The sequence below is a fragment of the Carlito syrichta genome, unplaced genomic scaffold (genome assembly GCF_000164805.1).
Source record: "Carlito syrichta isolate Samal-C Ts95f unplaced genomic scaffold, Tarsius_syrichta-2.0.1 Scaffold103333, whole genome shotgun sequence".
Classification (NCBI taxonomy): Eukaryota; Metazoa; Chordata; class Mammalia; order Primates; family Tarsiidae; genus Carlito; species Carlito syrichta.
In genome coordinates this window covers 277,215-298,272 of record NW_007047429.1, presented here as the reverse complement: position 1 = coordinate 298,272, position 21,058 = coordinate 277,215, and the positions used below count along the sequence as shown (strand labels likewise).

Genomic DNA, 21,058 nt, shown 5'->3' with positions numbered 1-21,058 from the left:
AGCACTAAGCTATATATACACATTTTTGGCAGCTTTAGAATAAGCTTCGATTTCTTGCCCTATTTAAAACAAATACACATAGAACTTATTCTTCAGCTGTGAAATATTTAGTTATACATAAACTTAATTATTGTAATTATAGCCATTATGGGATAAAATAATCATACCTGTTGTTAGTTCTGCTATTAAGTTAGTCGATTTGTCAGCTGCTTGTTTTTACTTAACAGACATGGAACTAGAATATCTCCATACTTTCATTTCATGTTTTCTTTTATAAACTGCTTATATTTTCATGTAAGGCTTCAAATGCCAATATATAAAATATTTCATATAAATTGAACCATACATGCTTCTGTAGAGTAGATCTTGCAAACTACATGTTTTCTTATATCTTGGACAAGTAGGATAGAGAGCTTTTTTGTCTTGTGTTCATTTTATAAATTTTTTTTTTTTTAGTTCAAGAAGTGATAACACCATATAAAGTAGTTTTCCTAGAGTTTCCTGCTCAATGAACACTTGTTTTTTGTTTGTTTGTTTGTTTGTTTGTTTTTTAAGCAAGAGTCAGTTGTCCTTCAAAGGGTCTCCAGGAAGAACGTCTCAAGACCCATATGGATTTTTATTCTAAGATGTATAGATTGAGTATGTCATGATAAAGTCATTGTGGCAATAAGAGGAAATGAGAAAGAGATTTGGAAAGTTTGTTATACTCAAAAGTCCCACAGAGGAGGGCAGTCCATGGCATGTGGGACAAAAAGAGAGGCACCATGTTTTGGTCAGGTGGCAGAAGACAGGAGTGGTGGGAAAGTCAAGATCAGAGCCTTTATTGGGGTTTCTGCAGGAAAAAACAAGGTAGGGCAAAATAAACACTTTGAGATTGACTAGTTTGAATAATTCCCATGAGATTTGGGCTATAGGGGGTGCTATCTAAGTGCCTAATACCTGGCCTAGCATGGTTTAGGTTAGGGGAAATATTGGCCTGGCATATAAGAGTAAGGTCAGAGATGGTTGGGCTTTAGACTTGGGAGTGGTGGACTTGCATATGAAAGACAAACTCTGAACTCTCTGAAAACTGACTAGCCCTGAGAGGGGCAGTCTCTTCACCATCTCCTCCTAGCAAGCATCATAGATTTCACAAAATAAAGTTAGAAAACCTGGTTCTAGCTCAAGTCCATGCAGCACTGAACAATTGTGGTAACTAATGCATATTGAATTCATTATTGGTATCATGAAAAATGAAAATATCTGTCTTGCTTTATTAGATTGATGAGGATAAAATGTGCTAACATTTGTGAAAAAAAAACTTTGATAAATGCAAATTCATTACACAAATAGTTATATCAAGGATCATTACATCCAAGGTAACTTTGTAGGTTGTGAAAGAAAAAAAACAGTTGGACTACAACTGATTATTGCTTAGCTAAAACTTTTCTTTGAGTAGGATACCAGATTTTCCATCCATCACCTTGTAATCCATCATCTACTTCTTGATCAAACAATGAGCTCACAAAATTACCATAAAATGGAAGAAGCGCTCTGTGTTCTATTCATGTAGACCACAGAAATAATTTTCAAGTTGTTCTTTTCTGAAAAGGCATGTATGATTGTATTTGATTTATTAAACTCTTTTCTACATTATATATTAGTGAATTATGTACTCTTATTTTATTTCAAGTCCTACATTTAAAAAAATTAAGCATGAGATCGAAGAGTTAGAACATGTTGAGCGCAGTACCCACTGTGTAAAAGCAATCAACTGACAGATATGAGCAGAACCTAATGACAGGCTTGATATATATGTTATCCTGTAACTTCTATATTTGCTGGGTTTATCTACATCTAAATATTTAACAGCTGGAGGATAAGTTATATGTTTGCTTTAAATAGTAGTAGGAATTTCAAGTGGGATGGGTTAAAGTTACCTAAAAATGTAAGCGTATAGCTTACTTTTATACATTAGTTTCTGTTCACTTTTCTTTTTCTACCTTATTGAATCTAAAAATTATTTAAAGTTCAAATGTAGTGTCTCCTTCTTGATCAAGCCTTCCAAGTCACTCCAAATCATGAGCACTGCTGTCTTTTAAAACTTATCATACATACCTTTCAGTTGTTACTTACTCTGAAACCTGTATCAATTATGTTTTCCTAGTTTATTACCTTAAAGGTATTATATAAATACAATGAGAGCAAACCTTATATCCTCTTCTTTTCTCCCCTATGGAACTAAACATATACTATAAATTCATTAAATATTATTAATTGCTCATTAACACATGACATGATATGTAGGAGTGACCAAGTTCTTCATGAAGGAAAAGGATTTCTGGAATAAATGTTTACACTAGTGACCTAATAATGAAGTAAAGCATAGAAGGGGTTTCTCTCTCTCTATCTCTCAGCTATTAAAGTGTAATTACGGCATCTTACATTGCAAATTGAATTTTTAAAACTTCCTTATTATCTTTAAACCCAGGAAGGAAAAACCTTGCTCTGTGCTGAGAGCTTGAGATGGTCCTATTTGCTCCTCTTCATGAAACTATGGCTTCTAGGGATAAGACAATATTCCGTTTAGATCCTATGCTTTCTTTTTATACCATACCATAAGTATTCAAGACTGCAGCATTCCTTGCTCAAATAGCCTCAAGTCTATTTTAGGAGCTTCATGGCTTCTTGCTGGGATTTATTCTCCAACGGGTATATCATGTCACTGGTCTGCTCAGCCTAAGTTAACTGGAGGACCAAAGTTGGCAGCTTTTGAATCAAGGGAAAGACACAGCTTGTGCTTGAGATGCTTTTATAGGTACATATGTGAAGTCCTTCGTGGTATGGAATAGAGTTAGATTCAAGTAAGAGAAGAGAAATGGAAGTGACTAAGGTTAGGGACTGGCTTTCCAAGGACCACCAAATGCTGCCATGGATTTCTAAGGAGTGTAAGTATTTTAAATATGAGCCTGGCATTTCAGGTAGTTATGTAAGTATCTTTACAAAGTAGGTGAATAAAATATATTTTAAGGTTGACATTATTTAAATAATAGAAATGGAGGTCATGATCTTAAGTGAAGCAACCAGACACAGATAGACAAATACTGCATGTTCTCACTTATAAGTGGGAGCAAAATAATATGTACACATGAACAAAAAGTATACAGTGGATACTGAGAATGATAGGGAGTGGATGATGAGAAATTGCAATGGATACAATGTATGTTATTGCGGTGATGGATACCCTAAAAGTCTTGGCTTCACCGCTGTACAATCTATCCATGTAACAACACTTCTACCTTATAAATTTATTAAAATGTATTAAAAAGATTTATCATTTTAGAATATTTAGGCATATGATATGTGGGCACCTATACTCACATTCTTGCTTTGGGCTTCCCAATTTTTAGAGACTCTATTTATTTTAATACTTGAAAATTATGTCTAAAAGTTTATATTACTATAAAACAACAAATATAGCTATATTTGACCCTTTGAACAACATGGAGATAGGGGATACCAACCCTCTGTGCTGTTGAAAATCTGTGTATAACATTTAACCAAATGATTAACTAGTAATATCCTCCTATTGACCAGAAACCTTACTGGTAGCCTTACTGGTAGCATGTTGATTAACACATATTTTGTATGTTATGTGTGTTATATACTAGATTCTTGTAATACAGTAAACTAGAGAAAAGAAAATGTTAATACAATCATAAGGAAGAGAATATATATTTACTACTCATTAAGTGGAAGTGAATTATCATAAAGGTCTTCATCTTCATTATTTGCACATTGAGTAAGCCAAAGAGGAGAAAGAAGAGCGTAGCCAGAGGCAGAAAACAATATGTGTATAAGTGGAATCACACAGTTCAAATCCTTGCTGTTCAAGAGTCAACTGTACATACAAATGCAGTATTTCCAAAATAAAATGCCTAAAAGGTTATATAATTTCTACATCTAATAGTGCTCTACTTTATGGTAAATTTGATACCCTTTTAGATCAATGTCAATCTTGAATATACAGTCTTCTTCCAGGGAATTGGATTCAAATTTATGTGTCTATATAAGTTATATATTCTTGGATAAGATGAAATTCACCACTTGGTCTGTTTTGACTCTTTTGGTACTCAATTCTAATTCTGACTTGCATTGAAATAAAATAAAAAACATTATTTTTTAATCAAACATCACGGGGTTTTTTTGTTTTGTTTTTTTTGAGTTGGAGTCTCACTCCGTCGCCCAGACTAGAGTGCAGTGGCTGCTCCAGCCACCCCAGCCTCGACCTGCTGGGCTCCGGTGATCCTTCTGTCTCAGCCTTCCAAGTAGCTGGAACTATAGGCGTGCGCTACCACACCTGGCTAATTTTTGATTTATGGTAGAGATAAGGTCTCGCCAAATTGCCCAGGTGGGTCTCGAACCTGCAGGCTCAGGCAATCCACTCACCTCAGCCCCCCAAAGGTGCAGGATTACAGGCTGAGCCGCCGAACCTGGCTTAAACATCACGATTTTAACATAAAATGATGCACCATTTTGTTAGGTAACCTTATGCACTACCTTTGGGGAGAAACATTTCTCATTATCTGAGTATATTTTGATACTTCCTTATTCCTTGGTTTATATCAGTCCTGATTCAGTGAATACATATTATATTCTTTTCACTCCTGACCCTTCTATCTATCTAAATATCTCCAACCCAAAATATTTTAAGCAATAATATCATAAATCATGTTTTCCAAACAAGAGACCATTTTTCACATTTTAAATTGATATCATATTCTAAGAGTTGATTGTTTAATGAGCATAGTTAATACCTTTTACTAATATGAAGAGGCATAGTCAGAAGATACACAAGTGTAATTATTCAAACATAATTTACTGGGAATATAGTTCTGTACTCCAGTATGGGAAAGTAGAGATATAATGGAGACAGTAATAATTTTGTACATGCAGTCTCTGAGAAGCAAAATCAGATCTGATTGGAAATGTATTCAAAACAAGAATTATCATTGGATGAGCACTTTAGATGCTCTCCTATGAGTAAAATGCTTAGAGTTTTAGACACTTATTTTGACAATTCTCAGATTTTTAAAATTGCATTATATCTTTTTTATTATTATCTCAGTTCACAGTAATATTTAGAATGATTATTTTGCAGTTTAAATGAGCTATGATAGCGCTGGTTTACCTTTAAATGTAAGCGTCCTAAGACTAACATAAGACCTATGATACATTAGAATGCATTGTATTTAGATGGATAATGTCATATATGTTCCCATCAGATTATTGACTCACCCCTGATAAAACAATATGTGTATTTTATAAAATTATATACACAGTTCAAATAAACTCATTGTTTTTTCTGGAAAAATGCCCTCTGAATTTCAAAGAAGTGACTTACAAAAAAAAATTTAGATAGAGTTTGTGTTTAGGTTTGTATGATGGATAATATAAATTATTTGTAGAAATTTACAGTAGATAATTAAAAGTACTGAGTGTCATAATAGTACTACATACTCAGGAGTCACCATTCTGTTAGAAACTATACTAATTAAATTCAACCAACCTTGATTAAATAACTCTCCACAACCAATTAAGATGAGAAACTGCAAACAGAATGTGTTAAGTAATCTTATTATGAATCACTGAAGTATATAGTATCAAGAAATAGAACACTTATTCACTGTAGTAAACCATTTATCATTTTCAGTATACTCTCAGTGAAATGATGAATTATGATGACTAGCATGTTTTTTCAAAAAGTCTAGAAGGTTACCAGAATATTTTTACATTTACTGAAAATTTTCAGTTACAACTATACAAATAAAATACAATTACAATGTAAATTTATAATATAGAACTATGCAATATTAAGTGCATAAATATTGGTAATATTAACTGAGTTCAAGGTAATCAAAATTTTTATTAAATTTATTGTAGAAAGGATAAACAAAATCTTTCTATGCAATCGATTGTCAAACTCCTTGTTTGTAAACATGCAGAAGTAAAGATAATCTAGTGACCTAGTTCAGACCAAAAGCCAAAGTGTGTACATGTTTATAAAATTGTTTCGGCCCCCTCTGACTTCCTGTCACTAATAAATAAACCTAGTGTGCTTCAAGTGCTGACTCATGTTTTTCCTCAAATATACCTGTACACTCTGCCTCAGGTTTTTGTACTTAGAGCCTTTTTTTTTTGCAAGGTTTACTTTCCCGTTCGAAGCCATTACTGAAATGTCACTCCCTCAGTAAGGCCATCCTAGCCACTCTATTTCTTCTTCCTCTCCCTGTTTCATTTTTCCCTATTGTATTTTTCCCCATATTATTCAGTTTACTCATTAATATTTTTATTGTCTTTCCTTCTTCTAAGGCAATTTCCCTGAAGGCAGGGAGTTTTTGTTCAGCTAGTTAACTGCTGTATTCCCAGTGTCCAAAATAGTGCCTGATAAATATTTCTTAAATAAGTCTAAGGCCTTATTATAAGTCTAAGATCTATTTTCTATTAAAATAGTCATGCAAATATTTAATTGGATATTGGTAAATGCCTCAATTTGTGGCACATTGTATATGAGGACAGATGGGAAAACCAAGGGGCATTTGTCATGGGTCTAGTTGTTTTGAACAGATAACGGTTGCTATTTAATGTTCTTAATGCATGCCAGGAACTATTTACGTGCTTTCCTTATATGTAACTAATTTATGTCTTACAACAACCCTATGAAACATGTACTATTATTAGTTCCGTTTTACAGTTGTGGAAACTAAAGATTAAAGTTCCCCTTGGCCTTGCAATTAATATGTAGGAAGGCAAACAGAGAGCAGTTGACTGCAGAACTCATACTTTTAACCAAACTCTCATAGTTAAAGTGCTGCTGCCTTGTTGCTTTTGAATAGATTCATTTGTATGCATTTTATTAATTTTTCTTTCGCTAAAACAGCACGTGTGTAAGCCGCCAGTTCTTTTAATCACTGTGGTTTTATAATCATTTAGTTCTTTTTTTTCCTTTTTTGTAGTGGGATGCCATCACCGAAATGGATGAACACAACAGACCCATTCACACCTACCAGGTATGCAATGTAATGGAGCCAAACCAGAACAACTGGCTTCGCACAAACTGGATCTCCCGTGACGCCGCTCAGAAAATTTATGTGGAAATGAAGTTCACACTGCGGGATTGTAACAGCATCCCGTGGGTCTTGGGGACTTGCAAGGAAACATTTAATCTGTTCTATATGGAATCCGATGAATCCCATGGAATTAAATTCAAGCCAAGCCTGTATACAAAGATCGACACCATTGCTGCGGATGAGAGTTTTACCCAGATGGACTTGGGTGACCGCATCCTCAAACTCAACACTGAAATCCGTGAGGTGGGGCCGATAGAAAGGAAAGGCTTTTTTCTGGCTTTTCAAGACATTGGAGCATGCATCGCCTTGGTCTCTGTCCGTGTTTTCTACAAGAAGTGCCCCTTCACTGTTCGTAACTTAGCCATGTTTCCTGATACCATCCCAAGGGTGGATTCTTCCTCTCTGGTTGAAGTACGAGGCTCTTGTGTGAAGAGTGCTGAGGAACGTGACACTCCAAAACTGTATTGCGGAGCTGATGGAGACTGGCTGGTTCCTCTTGGAAGGTGCATCTGCAGTACAGGATACGAAGAAATCGAGGGCTCTTGCCATGGTAAGAAGCGAATAGTTCAGTAATTTATCTTGCGTTTAAACGATGATTTTTTAAAATTTTATTTTTACTGGAGAAATATAATCATTGTACACACTCATGGGGTACCTAATGATGTTTCAAGACATAAAGCGTATAGGGACCTGAACAGAGTAATTAGCATATCTATCATCTGAAACGTATATGATTTCAAAATGATGATTTATTGAAAGTTAAGGTTGTACACTTGTTTTCGAATAATACATTTTTGAATGCTATCCCTGACAATTATAAAAGAAATTGACTCATATTAACCGTAAGAAAATGGCTGATAAATAAAAAAAGGAAGGTGTATGAAAGTGTTCCATATTTCTTTTAGTAGTTAGGCAATATGAATCGATGTATTCGCCTAATTTTTATAAAGGAAAGCAACGTCAACAACAGCAACAAAAAGCAGTGGGATTCAAAGTGGAGATTTGCCTGACGTTCATGTTTTGGTGGTTTATAGAAACTATGACATTTAAAATGTTTAAAGTAATTCTGTCATAATTGAATTATAATAATTAAATTGTACTTAAGTGGAATTAATTTAAATAAATGAAGAATTCATGTTTGCTTTATTTCAGAAGCATATAGTTAGTTTATATGGGTGTTATGTGTTTGGTAGTTGAATATTAACTGTATCTCCTGAACTGATACTTTTCTATTGTTAAGCATAATTTTCCAAAGTAGAACACATTAGGTTTTTATTTTAATAGTAGTATTTGTGTAAGATCTATTGTCAGAAAATATTAACATCACACACCGAAGTTAAGCTTGGAACTGTACCTTTCACAGTGTTGTAACAATGAAATATCTATAATATTTAAGATGAAACATTTTTCATTTATGTGATTCATTAGATGAAGGCTTATTAAACTAATATATACATTTAAACAGTTTTGCATATACCCTGATAAAGAGGATCTGTTTGATTGTATTTGGATTTAGGACTCATAACCAAAACATAAATATAGAAATAAAATTATTTTTTAATAAATAGTAGCATATTAGAGATATTTCTCTCTCAATGGCAGCTTATTTAGAAGGTTTTTGCTAAGACACTAGTTGAATTTACTGACTTCTTTGTTGATGTTATATTCAAATTCATTAAGAAGAGTGAGAATAAATAAATAAGAAAAAGCATACATGTAAATGCATATAAGGGTCATAGATAATATATGTGAATTTTTAAAGGTTTTATCTATTTATAAAACACTTGGATTCCTGACTTTTGGAAAAGTTCACTAGAGCTGCCAGTGATGATTGTGTTTGATAACTAGAGAATATTCATATTTTCATGAGAAGTCTATAGTGTATATTTTATAAAACATGAATCTGCTATCCATCACTATTTAATCATTAAAGTATGTTGCATTCAGGTTTATTAATATAGTTTATCAATATAATTTTTCAAAGTTTTTATTCACCTATATAAAGGATTTATAATGGAGCAGAAATAAGCCATCATTGATCCTGGAGGGATCTAAAACTATTTTACATCGGAATGTTCACTAAAGAAAAATTTATACATATGACTAATTATCCACTGAGGTTGACAAGACAATGAGAGTTGAGGATAAACTATATTATACATAATAGCCATGTTGTTTTACCTCATTTTAAACTAAGTCGAAATTGACCATTACTTGGTTAAAAAATAAAGCTTTAAAAACATTTAAAAGTTGAATAACCTAAGGATTTATGTGATTAACTATTACTAAATATATATATTGTATGGCATTGACCACTAGATTCAAGTAATCAACTATGATGTTAGATTTTTGTTTATTTAGTATGTCTGTTGTGTGACAGTTTATTCTTATTTTTATGTCTTAAAAATTTCTTCAGTTGTTTGGCAAAGATGATTTTGGACAAATGAGAAACCGCATCAGTTTATCTAGAGTTTCTGCTTATCTATCTTTATGGCTTGTCATCTTTATTATTATCCTTTATCTGACTGCAGAAACACAAGGTAGTGGGCACAGTGCACATATTCATCCTCTAGTTGAGGATGGCAGGGATTGGAAGAATTAAGTTTGAGTTCTAGATCTGTAGCTTACTAACTTTGAAATCAGTATTCCTATCCATAAAGTCATGGTTATAATCAACTGAAGATAAAATCCCTGTAAAATTATGAAAAGCAAGTATGTATGCCTGATTCTAATTGAATACCATAAATTGCTATTTACAAGCAAAAATGAAGTCAGAATAGAAGTGGAGACCTAATTTTTAATGATATGTATCTTACACTACTACTGGTCTCTATTTTAGAGTATTTATTTACATCTGTGTTCTTGATGCTTCATACTATCCCTTTCTTTCCTCAGATAATAATGTATTCACCTAATTTTTATAAAGGAAAGCAACGTCAACAGCAGCAACAAAAAGCAGTGGGATTCAAAGTGGAGATTTGCCTGACGTTCATGTTTTGGTGGTTTATAGAAACTATGACATTTAAAATGTTTAAAGTAATTCTGTCATAATTAAATTATAATAATTAAATTTCATTTTTAAATTTTATTATAGAGGTGTGGGGTTCAAGTGAGGAATAACTGCATAAGTAGGCTGCATGCAGGGGAAATTGACTTCTAACTGGCCCTCACTCCCCCAGGCAGTGGACCAGGTACCCTTTGTGTTGTCACGTGGCCCTTACCCTTCTCCCTCTTCCCCTCCCCTGGCAGTGCGCAGTGACTCCCAGTCCCTCCCTTGTGCTAAGTGACTATTGTTCAGGGCCCACTTATGAGTCAGAACATGAAGTATTCAGTTATTTGTTTCTGTGATAGTTTACTTGGTATAATGGTCTCCAATTGCATCCAATTTGCTGCAAAGTCCATGATTTTTTTCTTCTTTATAGCTGTATAATACTCAGTCGTGTATATGTATCACATTTCCTTTATCCAGTCTACTTTTGATGGGCACTAGAGTTGGTTCCATGTTTTTGTTTTTTGGCAATAAACATGCGGGTGCAGGTGTCTTTTTTGTAGAATGATTTATATTTCTCCAGGTATATTTCCAGGAAGAGAGACTGCTGAATTGTGCTGATGGTCAATTTTTATTTCTTTTAGGAATTTCCACACTGGTTTTCATAATGGTTGAAATAGCTTGCACTCCCACCAACAGTGCAGAAGCTTTCCCTTTTCTTCATACTCATGCCAGCATCTGTTGTTTTTTGACTTATTAATGATAGCCATCCTTACTGGAGTTAGGTGGTATTGCATTGTAGTTTTGATTTGCATTTCTCTGATGATTAGTGAGGTTCAGCATTTTTTCATGTGTCTGTTGGTCGGTTGTATGTCATCTTTTAAGAAATGTCTTTTATTGTCCTTTACCTACTTTTTAATAGGGCTGTTTGTTTTCTTCCTTTCAGCTCGTCTAAGTTCCTGCTAGATCCTGGATGTTAGGCCTTTGGCAGATACATACTTAGCGAATATTTTTTTTCCATTCTGTGTGCTGTCTCCCCACTCTTTTGATGGTTTCTTTTGCTTTGCAGAAGCTTTTCACTTTGACGATGTCCCACTTGTCTATCTTAGCTTTTGTGACATTTGCTGTGGGTAACTCGGTCGAAAATTCATTGGCTACTTCCATGTGCATAAGAGTGTTTCCTTCATTTTCTTCTAGGTTTCTTCTAGTTTAAGGTTTTGTATAGCTCTTTGATCCATTTTGAGCTGAGTTTTGTGTATGGTGATAGGTAGAGGTCCAGTTTCATTCTTCTGCATGTGGTCCTTGTTGAAGACAAGTTGGTTGAGAGAACGTGTTTTTGTTTCTGGATCTTTGTCCTGTACCATTGGTGTACTTGCCTATTCTTGTATCAGGCTGCTTTAATTACTGTAGCCTTGTAATAAATTTTAAAGTCTGGAAGTATGGTTCCTCCTGCTTTGTTCTGTCTGCTAAGGATTGTTTTGGCTATCTGTGGTCGTTTTGTTTTAGTATGAATTTCTGTGTTTTCATTCCCAGATCTGAGAAAAATAATGCTAATTGGATGGAAAGTTATTTATAAGTGCAAGCTGGCTTTTGACAGGCTCCCTAGGGTTTTCAAAGTATGGAATCATATTATTCACGAGGGGATCATTTAACTTCCTCTTTTCCTATTTGTGATAATTTTTATCATTGCTTTTATTGCCATCTATCAACAACTTATCTCATAACCACATCTCCAAATTACATATAGTCTAAAGGTCAAATTAATTTGAATTTATATGAATAAACCAGAGTTCAAGTAGTAATGTGACCACATATATAATGGAAAAGAAAAAAAAAATAATGTCTGCATGCTGTGTTCTTTTCTTATGGTCTGTTCTGCTAAAATAATTAATTTAAATAATATTTTTGAACAGTTACTATTTCTTAGTCACTTTTTTAGGTGGCAGAGATAAATATAAATAAAGCATATGTTTCAGTTATCCATTGCTATGAGACAAAACAACCCAAAATGTATTGACTTAAAACCACAATAACTTATTATTTCTTAGGCCTCAGCTAGGTAATTCTTCTGCTTAATGTAGAATAAACAGAGGTCACTCATGAAGTTGGATTCTAGTGGGAGCTCGACTAGAATTGGGATGTCCAAGATGGCTTCTAATCTTCCAACGCCTTTCTCTATGTGGCTTCTCATCATTTAAGAATCTAGCCCAAGCTTGCTACAGTACAATAGCTGAATTAAGAGGGTTTTTTTTTTAATATAACCAATTATAAAATGAAATATATGAGGGGAGTAAACAGGGGGTGAATACCTGAAACTATATTTGTAGGAGGCTGCCACTGTGGCAATATACCATAGTCCCCTCTCTGGACTCTTGTCGGAGTTGAAAATAACATAATTGAAATCAGTTCCAGATGCAGATGAAGTTTTGCTGCTAAAACCCCTCTTTATCTAGAGGACTAAGATCTGAAAAGACAAGTGATTGTTCTCCACACATGCAACACACAGAGAACCAGCACAGAATAGTTTCAGAAGACTCTTCCATTCCAGAAGGTGGGGAACAGAAGCAGAGTAATCCCTGGTCCCCTGGACCATTGGGATTCTGAAGTTCATCAAGGTATTGTCATGAGCCCTGACTACAGGGGCAGAGAATGTTCTCTGCGTAGAGCCCAGTTCTGTACCCTGGGATCGGTTCTCCGTGGCTCTTGGTTCCCTCACTGGCCTCTTCCTCCTCCTTTTCCATCATCCACCCTGTTTATAAGAATTTCCCAAGTGCTACTTGTTCGTTTCAACTGATGTCTGGAAGCCACCTTGATTTGATGAAAAACATTATGAAGTGCTTTTTCTTTCTTCCAAGTAATCACAGGCAGCATTATTGCCAATTGCTTAGTACATAACACGTGTTGACCTTTTATTATGCCCAGTAACAATTTCTTTACTGATCGTCCAGCCTCTACTCATAGTCTCCTTGCTACTCTTACAGCCTCCACAATCTGTTCAGTCTCAAAGCAGATGCCACAAGCTTTAACCTTTTGTTATGACAGTACCCCATATCTTGTACTAATTATTTGCTTATAATTTCTACAATCTGGAAATCTGGACTAGATTCGCTGGGTTATTCCTTTCCAGTCTTATCTGGGGTCACTCATGCAACAGATGTTATTTGGAGGTTTACGGAGCTGCCATAACTAAGATGGCTTCACTCATGTATGAGGCTTCACCTGAAAATGTTTGCGACCCTAATATCGCATACTGTCTAAATCCTGATAACAGTTTTACTGTGTTTCGCTTCAGGATTTTATTTGTTTTGTTTTGTTTTCTGGATATATTCATTATACGTGGTTATTCACTATAGCATTTAAGGGATTTCACAATTTGGCCTTGCATTCTTTTCTATCCTCAGCAAATTCCGCCTGATATTCTGTTTTTACAACTTTTGAACAATCCATGTTTTTTTCTCTCTTGCTTTTATTCATATTTTATCTAATGGCTCAGTGCCCCTTTCTCCCTCCCCCCCTTTATGTGGTGAAATTTCATTTATCCTTCAAGATCTAGCACAAATGTCATGTATCTGGATTTTACAAAGTTAATCCTGCTCCTCTCTGTGCTGCAATTTGTACTAATTAGTGTCTGTTTCACATGGCTGTTAGATGAAAGAAGTGTATTTAGAAATCTCATGTGTAGTAAAGCGTAAGAAATGTACAGATGTGAATGATCACGAGACACTGAGTAGTTAATGGTAGAACCTATTGGTTCTTCTATCAAACACACCGTTTCTTCTCATTTCTGTGAAATAGGAACGTTTTCTTCAGGAAGGGTCACAATATTTTAGATCTGGAAGGTCTTAGAAAATAATTTTATCCATCATTTCATGAATCAGGACACAATTATTGAGAGAATTTAATTACTGAGACTGTGAGTAGAGGCTGGAAGTTCAGTAAAGAAATTGTTATTGGGGATAATAAAAGGTCAACCTATGTTATGCACTGAGCAATTGGCAGAAATGCTGCCTGTGCTCACTTGGAAGAGAGAAAAAGCACACACAGTAGTGACTAATATTAGACTGCGACCTAAAGCCCAGGTATTTCTCAGTCTGGCCTTTATGTGTTTCTCTCCCTTGTCTTCTGTTTTCTCCCCTTTCTCCCCCCTCACTTTGTTTCTCTCTCTCTTTTTATTTCCTCTTCCGAGCATCCATGCCCTCACTTTGGTGCTTAAATTTTTCCTACCTTCCAAACTCAAAGCATAGGAGCCCTATATTACTCATTATTAATTAGGCTCTTTTTGCCCTGTGTTTATTTTCAAGAGTCTTAGATGGGTACCTTTCTGAAATTAAAACTGCTGGGGTGATGGAAAAATATATAGATTTATTTGGAGCTTTGCTTTTAGAAATGAGATATAGGAAAAATTACAGTGAGACTTTGTGGATTTTCATAATTTGCTTGAATGAATTTGAGAACTCTTGGCTATGCAAGGACACAATAAGCTGATTTAAAATAGAACAAATCTGTATATATTCTTACTATCCATATCTAATGAATGATGTGTATTTACTTGCATTGAAATTATTTATTATCATATTGTATTCTAAAAGTTATACTTCTGGCCGGGCTCGGTAGCTCAGCCTGTAATCCCAGCAATTTGGGAGGCCGAGGCTAGTGGATTGCCTGAGCCCGCTGGTTCAAGTCCAGCCTGGTCGACTTGGCGAGACCTCATCTCTACAATAAATTAAAAAAAAAAAAAAAATTAGTTGGGCATGGTAGCACATTCCTGTAGTTCCAGCTCCTCGGAAGGCTGAAGGGAAGGATCACCTGAGCCCAGCAGGTCAACAGTGGGGTGGCTTTGAGTGTGCCACTGCACTCCAGCCTGGGTGACGGAATGAGACTCCAACTCAAAAAAAAAGCAAGTTATTCTACTGATGTTTGATTTCTGTCTCCATAATGTTATTAAGGTATACCTAGATGCAAATTCTAGAATCACAAAAGAGAGAGGTGCACTCTTAATCTTGCTGTGTCAATTGGTCTTAGATAGACAGAAGCATTATACTAAGCATATATGTTAAAATTTAAAAAGCAAACACAACTAATTTAGGTTATTCTGCTATACATAACAAGCAATATTTTATCTTGTCTCAAATCGCGACTTACTTTTCACAACTATTTAATTTTATTCCACAGGTTCATAATGAAAACTGTCAACTAGGCATGTTGCTGATACACTTTTAATTTTCTCATTGCTTTAATCCATTCTATTTAATGTCAACTTGTTCTAAGGGTTTGAATTTTAAAATAACATTGATTTATAAAGTGCTAATTTACATCAAATCATCTTCCACTTTCTATATCTAAGACTATTGTAACACTATGGTAGAAATAATTGGAAACAATTAACATGCAAAATTGAACACCATTTTTATTGAGTTGTATGTGGTCTGAAATGACATGAATCCCTAATAAGCTCCTATTGAACATTAATTTAGGATAAATCTGGTTAAGGTAGTAGAACTTGTACTTAGAGATTAGTTTGTGTTTAGAATTTTAGACCTGCTGGGAATACATACACAAGAGGGGACCCCCCCTACAAAAAAAGAATTATATTTTGGAGGACGAGCCCCTTGTAGTACAGGCTTCCTCTGCTAGGTAAGGGCTATAAGTAATCATCAGCATCAGTGTACCAACTAACGTTATTGTGAGAGGTTGCATTCAACTTCAATGAATTGGGAAGGGGTGAGATTTTTCAGGATCTTTGCGTATTTCATGATGAATGATTTAGGAGCACATCTACCTACACCACGCTGAGTTTTCAGCAGTTTTAAACTGAAAATGAGATGGCCCCAATTCCCTACCCTCCCTGTTCACCTGATCTCAACCCAAGCGATTTTTTTCTTTTTGTTTCCCTTAATGAAAAAGTCCGCAAAGGGAAATGATTTGTCGATGTGGAAGAGATGAATCAAAAACACGGCAGAAGCACTAAAAGGCAATAAAATTGAGGAGTTCAAAAACTGTTTTGAGCAATGAGAAAAGCATCTCAATGGGTGTATTGCATCAAATGGAGAGTACTTTGAAGGTGACTGAAGTTTAAGCATGTAAGAATAAATACACGTTTTTAATAAATAAATTCCAGATTTTGGGGATTCCCCCTTGTATATTGTCCAAATCCTTCTTTAAGCCTGGAAGTATCACATAATATAATGTAACATAAGAGTGTTTACCTGTGAAAATTAAAGTCCTGAAAAACTGAGAATTTATAGAAACCTTTCTTCTTTTTAGAAATATGCTTTTGTTTATTTATTTTTTCCCCTAGTGCTGCATTAAAATTCAGGAAGAAAGGTTGGTGGCAATTCTCGGACCATTGCATTATTGTTCACAGAGGTGAATAGGATATACAGGGCCTTTAGTGGCATTGCTATTGATTTGATCTCCTGAAGAGTGTCATTATTAAGGCTTCATAGCACAGTCCTCTGCTGCAGTTCAGAAACATTTATGCTCTGAGTTTATGATCTTCTGTCTAATCATGTTATCAGAGATGACTTTGGAAGCAGAGAGCATAAAGAAATCTGAGATACCAGGATTTGCTGGCATTAAATCAGGGGGTTTGAGGATATGATGAAAAGCTGAAAGGTAAGATTGGGATCAGAGAAAAAAGGCAGACTTACTGGCCCAGGGAGTATTTTCACTTTCTAAAGGTTCTCACACACTAAATTTGAACTCTTACATTATAACCTTCCATTCTAAAGAAGCTGTTCTTTTATGAAGCAATTCAAGACTTTCATCCATCTTGAGAAGACTATGAAATTAAGAAGCCTGAAGAGTCTAAAAATAGAAGGCATTATTTCCAAGCAAGAGAGAGTAAAGTGGAATAATTGCAGGCATACCCAAGACACAGTGTGAGTTCACTTGCAGACCACAGCTATAAAGTGAAGATTGCAATAAAGTGAGTAACATGAATATTTTGGTTTCCCAGAGAATATAAAAATTATGTTTCCACTATTTTGTAGTCTTTTAAGTTTGCAAATAGTTTTATATCTAAAAAAAGTGCACATTCATTTAAAAATATTTTATTGCTAAAAAATGCTGACAATCATCTGAACCTTCAGCAAGTCACAGTCTTTTTGTTGGAGAAGGGTCTTGCCCCGATGGCAGCTGACATATCAGGGTGGCACTTGCTGAAAGTTGGAGTGGTCATCTTGATTTCTTAAAATAAGAAAACAATTAAATTTGCCACATCAGTTGCCTATGTATAAAATTTTCTCTGTAGCATGCAATGCAGCTTAATAGCATTTTGCCCACAATATAACTTTAAAAGTTGGAGTAAATCATCTCAAACCCTGCCACTGCTTTATCAACTAAGTTTGTATAATATTCCTATCCTTTGTTGTCATTTCAAGTTCACTACTTCTTTATTCTTTGTTGTCATTTCAAGTTCACGACATCTTTAGGAGGACTTTTCCTTCTCAGGAAATTACTTTCTTTGTTCATCCATAAGAAACAGCTCCTTATTTGTTCAAGTTTTATCCTGAGATTGCAGCAATTCCATTCCATCTTCAGGTTCCACTACTAATTTTAGTTGCATTTCTACATCTGCAGCTCCTTCTTCCACTGAAGTCTTGAACCCCTTAAAGTCACCCATGAAGGTTGGAATCAGCTTCTTTCAAACCCCTGTTAATGTTGCTTTTTGACCTTCTTCCTTGCATCATGAAAGTTCATAATGGGATCTGGAATGTTGAATCCTTTCCAGACAATTTTCAGTTTACTTTGCCTGGATTCATTGAAGGAATCGCTATGGCAGCTATAACCTTACAAAATGTTTTTTCTTTAATAACAAGACTTGAAAGTTGGAATTACTTCTTGATCCATGCACTGCAAAATTGATATTATGTTAGTAGACATGAAACTAACATTAATCTCCTTGTAAATTTCCATCAGATCTTTTGAATGATGAGGTCTATTGTCAATGAGCAGTAATATTTTGAAAGAAATCTTTTTCTTGAGCAGTATGTCTCAAAAATGGGCTTAAAATATTTAGTAAACCATGCTGTAAAGAGATATGATGTCATCCAGGCTTTGCTCGTCTATTTATCGAGCACTGGCAGAGTAGATTTAGCATAATTCTTCAGAGCCTTAGAATTTTCAGACTGGCAAGTGACCATTGACTTAAATTTAGAGTTGCCAGTTGCATTGGCCTCTAACAAGAGAGTCAGTATGTCCTTTGAAGCTTGAAACCAGGCATTAACTTTTCCTCTCTGGCTATGAATGGCATCTTTGTTCATTGTAAAGCTGTTTTGTCTACAATGAAAATCTGTTGCTTAAGTGTAACCATCATACTATCAATTATCTGAGCTATTAATAGATCTGGATAACTCACTGTACCTTCTGGATCAGCATTTGCTGTTTCACCTTGCACTTTTATACTATGGAGATGGCTTTTGTCCTTAAAGCTTATGAGACAAACTCTGCTAGCTTCAAACTTTTCTGCCACTCCTAACCTCTCTCAACCTTCAAAAAATTGAAGAGAGGACCTAGCTCTGGGTTAGGCTCAGTTTAAGAGAATGTTGCAGCTGGCTTGACTTTCTATCCAGACCACTCATATCTCTCTGTACCAGCAGTGAGACTGTTTTGTTTATTATTATTCATGTATTCACTGGAGTAGCACATTCACTGTTAGGGCATACTCCCATGGGGCCTCCCATAATGTTAGGTCAGGCCTGCTGGGGGTGTGGGTGCTGATGGGCAATCTAATCACGCATGAAAGAGGCAAAGAATTGCACAGAAGTTAGATTAGAAAATATAGTTTATTTGGAAAGTAAGTTAGAGAGGGAAAGAGAAAAAGAGAAGATTCACCTCCCCAAGATAGTTCAGAGAGCACATGGCCACACCTTGGTTTAATGGCCTGGCAATGGCTGCAGGATGCTTGTGGTTGAGTCCTTCCCTTTGATGGGGGAAGGTCATTAAGGTGATTGGTGATTGAGTGGTGGTCTGCTCTATGTCATCATGAAGGGACAGGTAAACACAGGCACTGACGTAAGGTGATGGACAGCAGGCAGATGGGTGGGTTAGTCACGTGACAGCGGGCAGATGGTGGTGGGCTAGATGGGAGGAGAAGATGGGAGGAGACAGAGACAACGGGAGGGGTTTATTCTGCAAGAGACCTGGCAGACATTTCCAATCCACTTGCTCTTTATCAAAAATGTGGTCTTATTATCATTTCTATGACTTTGGCCAGCTAAGGGGTGATCTTTGACCTTCTGCCTAGGACAGGGAGACTGAAAGTTTCCTAGAGATTGTTATGCTAAACCATGAATTGAAAGGTTGGACTGTCAATTCTTGCATCTGCTGGAGATTTGCCAAGGGGAAGGGGATGGAGTAAGCTGCCAGCTTGGCCTTCAGAAAAATGTCTGAATGCTTCCTAAAGTCTGCCTATTGGAAATTTATCTATCTATGTCTAACCTATGCCAGATTCAAAGCATGTCAGTCTAAACAAAAATGGTTGTGCTGTGGCAAAATATGAACTAAGTTTATCCTAAGTTTCTCCAGGTCCCTCCTTTCATTTATTCTCCTTGAAGAACTTTTCCTTTGTATTCACAACTTGGCAAACTGGCACAAGAAGCCTAGCTTTTCTCCTATCTCATTCAGCATGGTTTCATCACTAAATTTAATCAGTTTTTGCTTTTGATTTTGAATGAGACTAGTGTGGTTCTTTTCTATATGAACGTTTAGAAGCCATCACAAGTTCAAGGGTTATTAATTGGCCTATTTCAATATCGTTGTGTCTCAGAAAAAGAGAAGGTCCAGAGAGAGAGAGAGAGAGAGAGAGAGAAAGAGAGAGAGAAGGGAGTCTGGCCAGTCAGTAGAACAGTCTGAAAACATGCATTTATTGATTAAGTTTTCTGTCCCATGTGCATATCGTTTGCAGTGCCTCCCTCAAATTACAATAGTGATATCAAAAATCACTGGTCATAGATCACCATAACAGACATAATCATAGTGAAAACATTTGTAATATTGCTAAAGTTACCAATATGTGACACAAACTCATATAGTGAGCACATGCTGTTGGAAAAATGGTACCGATAGCCTTGCTTCAAACTTTCAATTTGTAGAAAACACTGTATCTGCAAAGTGTGTAAAACAAAGTATGCCTATATATTATAGTTTCTTTGTCACAATTTTAAAGATAGGTTAAAGTACAAACTGGCTTGAACTTTTAATTTTTAGTAAATTATTTTAAGTGCATTTTAAGTCCTATTCTCTGTTGGCTTGAAGGCTACAAAATCTTAGTTCTGTAAGGGCTGCTGGTCATTTTTAAAAAATTAACACACGTATTTCTACATGGGGATATATTTATTCAGTATCCCTGTTCTGTTTTCTTTTCTTTTTTTTTTTTTTTTTTTTGAGTTGGAGTCTCACTCTGCTGCCCAGACTGGAGTGCAGTAGCCGCTCCTGGCCACCGCAGCCTCGACCTGCTGGGCTCTGGCGATTCTTCCGCCTCAGCCTTCCAAGTAGCTGGAACTACAGGTGCACGCTACCACGCCCCGCTAATTTTTTGATTTATTGTAGAGATGAGGTCTCGCCTGCCCAGGCAGGTCTCAAATCCGCGGGCTCAGGAAATCCACTCACCTCAGCCTCCCAAAGGCGCGGGATTACAGGCTGAGCCACCGAGCCTGGCTTCTGTTTTCATACATGGCCTACCATGCCACTCACTGAAATGGCTACTTTTCTTGTGACTATTTCCTAGAATTTTAGTTTATAAATAAAGTTAATAGGCTTGTTAATTAGATACACTAAGAGATATTAACAGTGCTTATAGTTGTCATATGTTTTCTATCATTATCCCTTTTCTTTGGGTTTCAAATATTCTTTTTGCTGCAATATGTCCTTTTGTAGTTCTTTAAACAAGTTTCTATGAATGGTTAACCTTTTTCATTTAATGGATATCTAAAAACATCTTTATTTTCCCATCCCTCTT

The 21,058-nt window shown here is 35.6% G+C and overlaps 1 protein-coding gene across 1 annotated transcript in view; it reads left to right on the top strand.

Annotated features, from left to right (window-relative positions):
* The window catches only part of LOC103267690 (ephrin type-A receptor 6-like), a 362,332-nt gene that overhangs the window by 98,092 nt on the left and 243,182 nt on the right, over positions 1 to 21,058 (top strand). Inside the window, 1 exon segment of the mRNA XM_008065281.2 lies at positions 6,996 to 7,659. Coding sequence (XP_008063472.2) covers positions 6,996 to 7,659 — 664 coding nt within the window.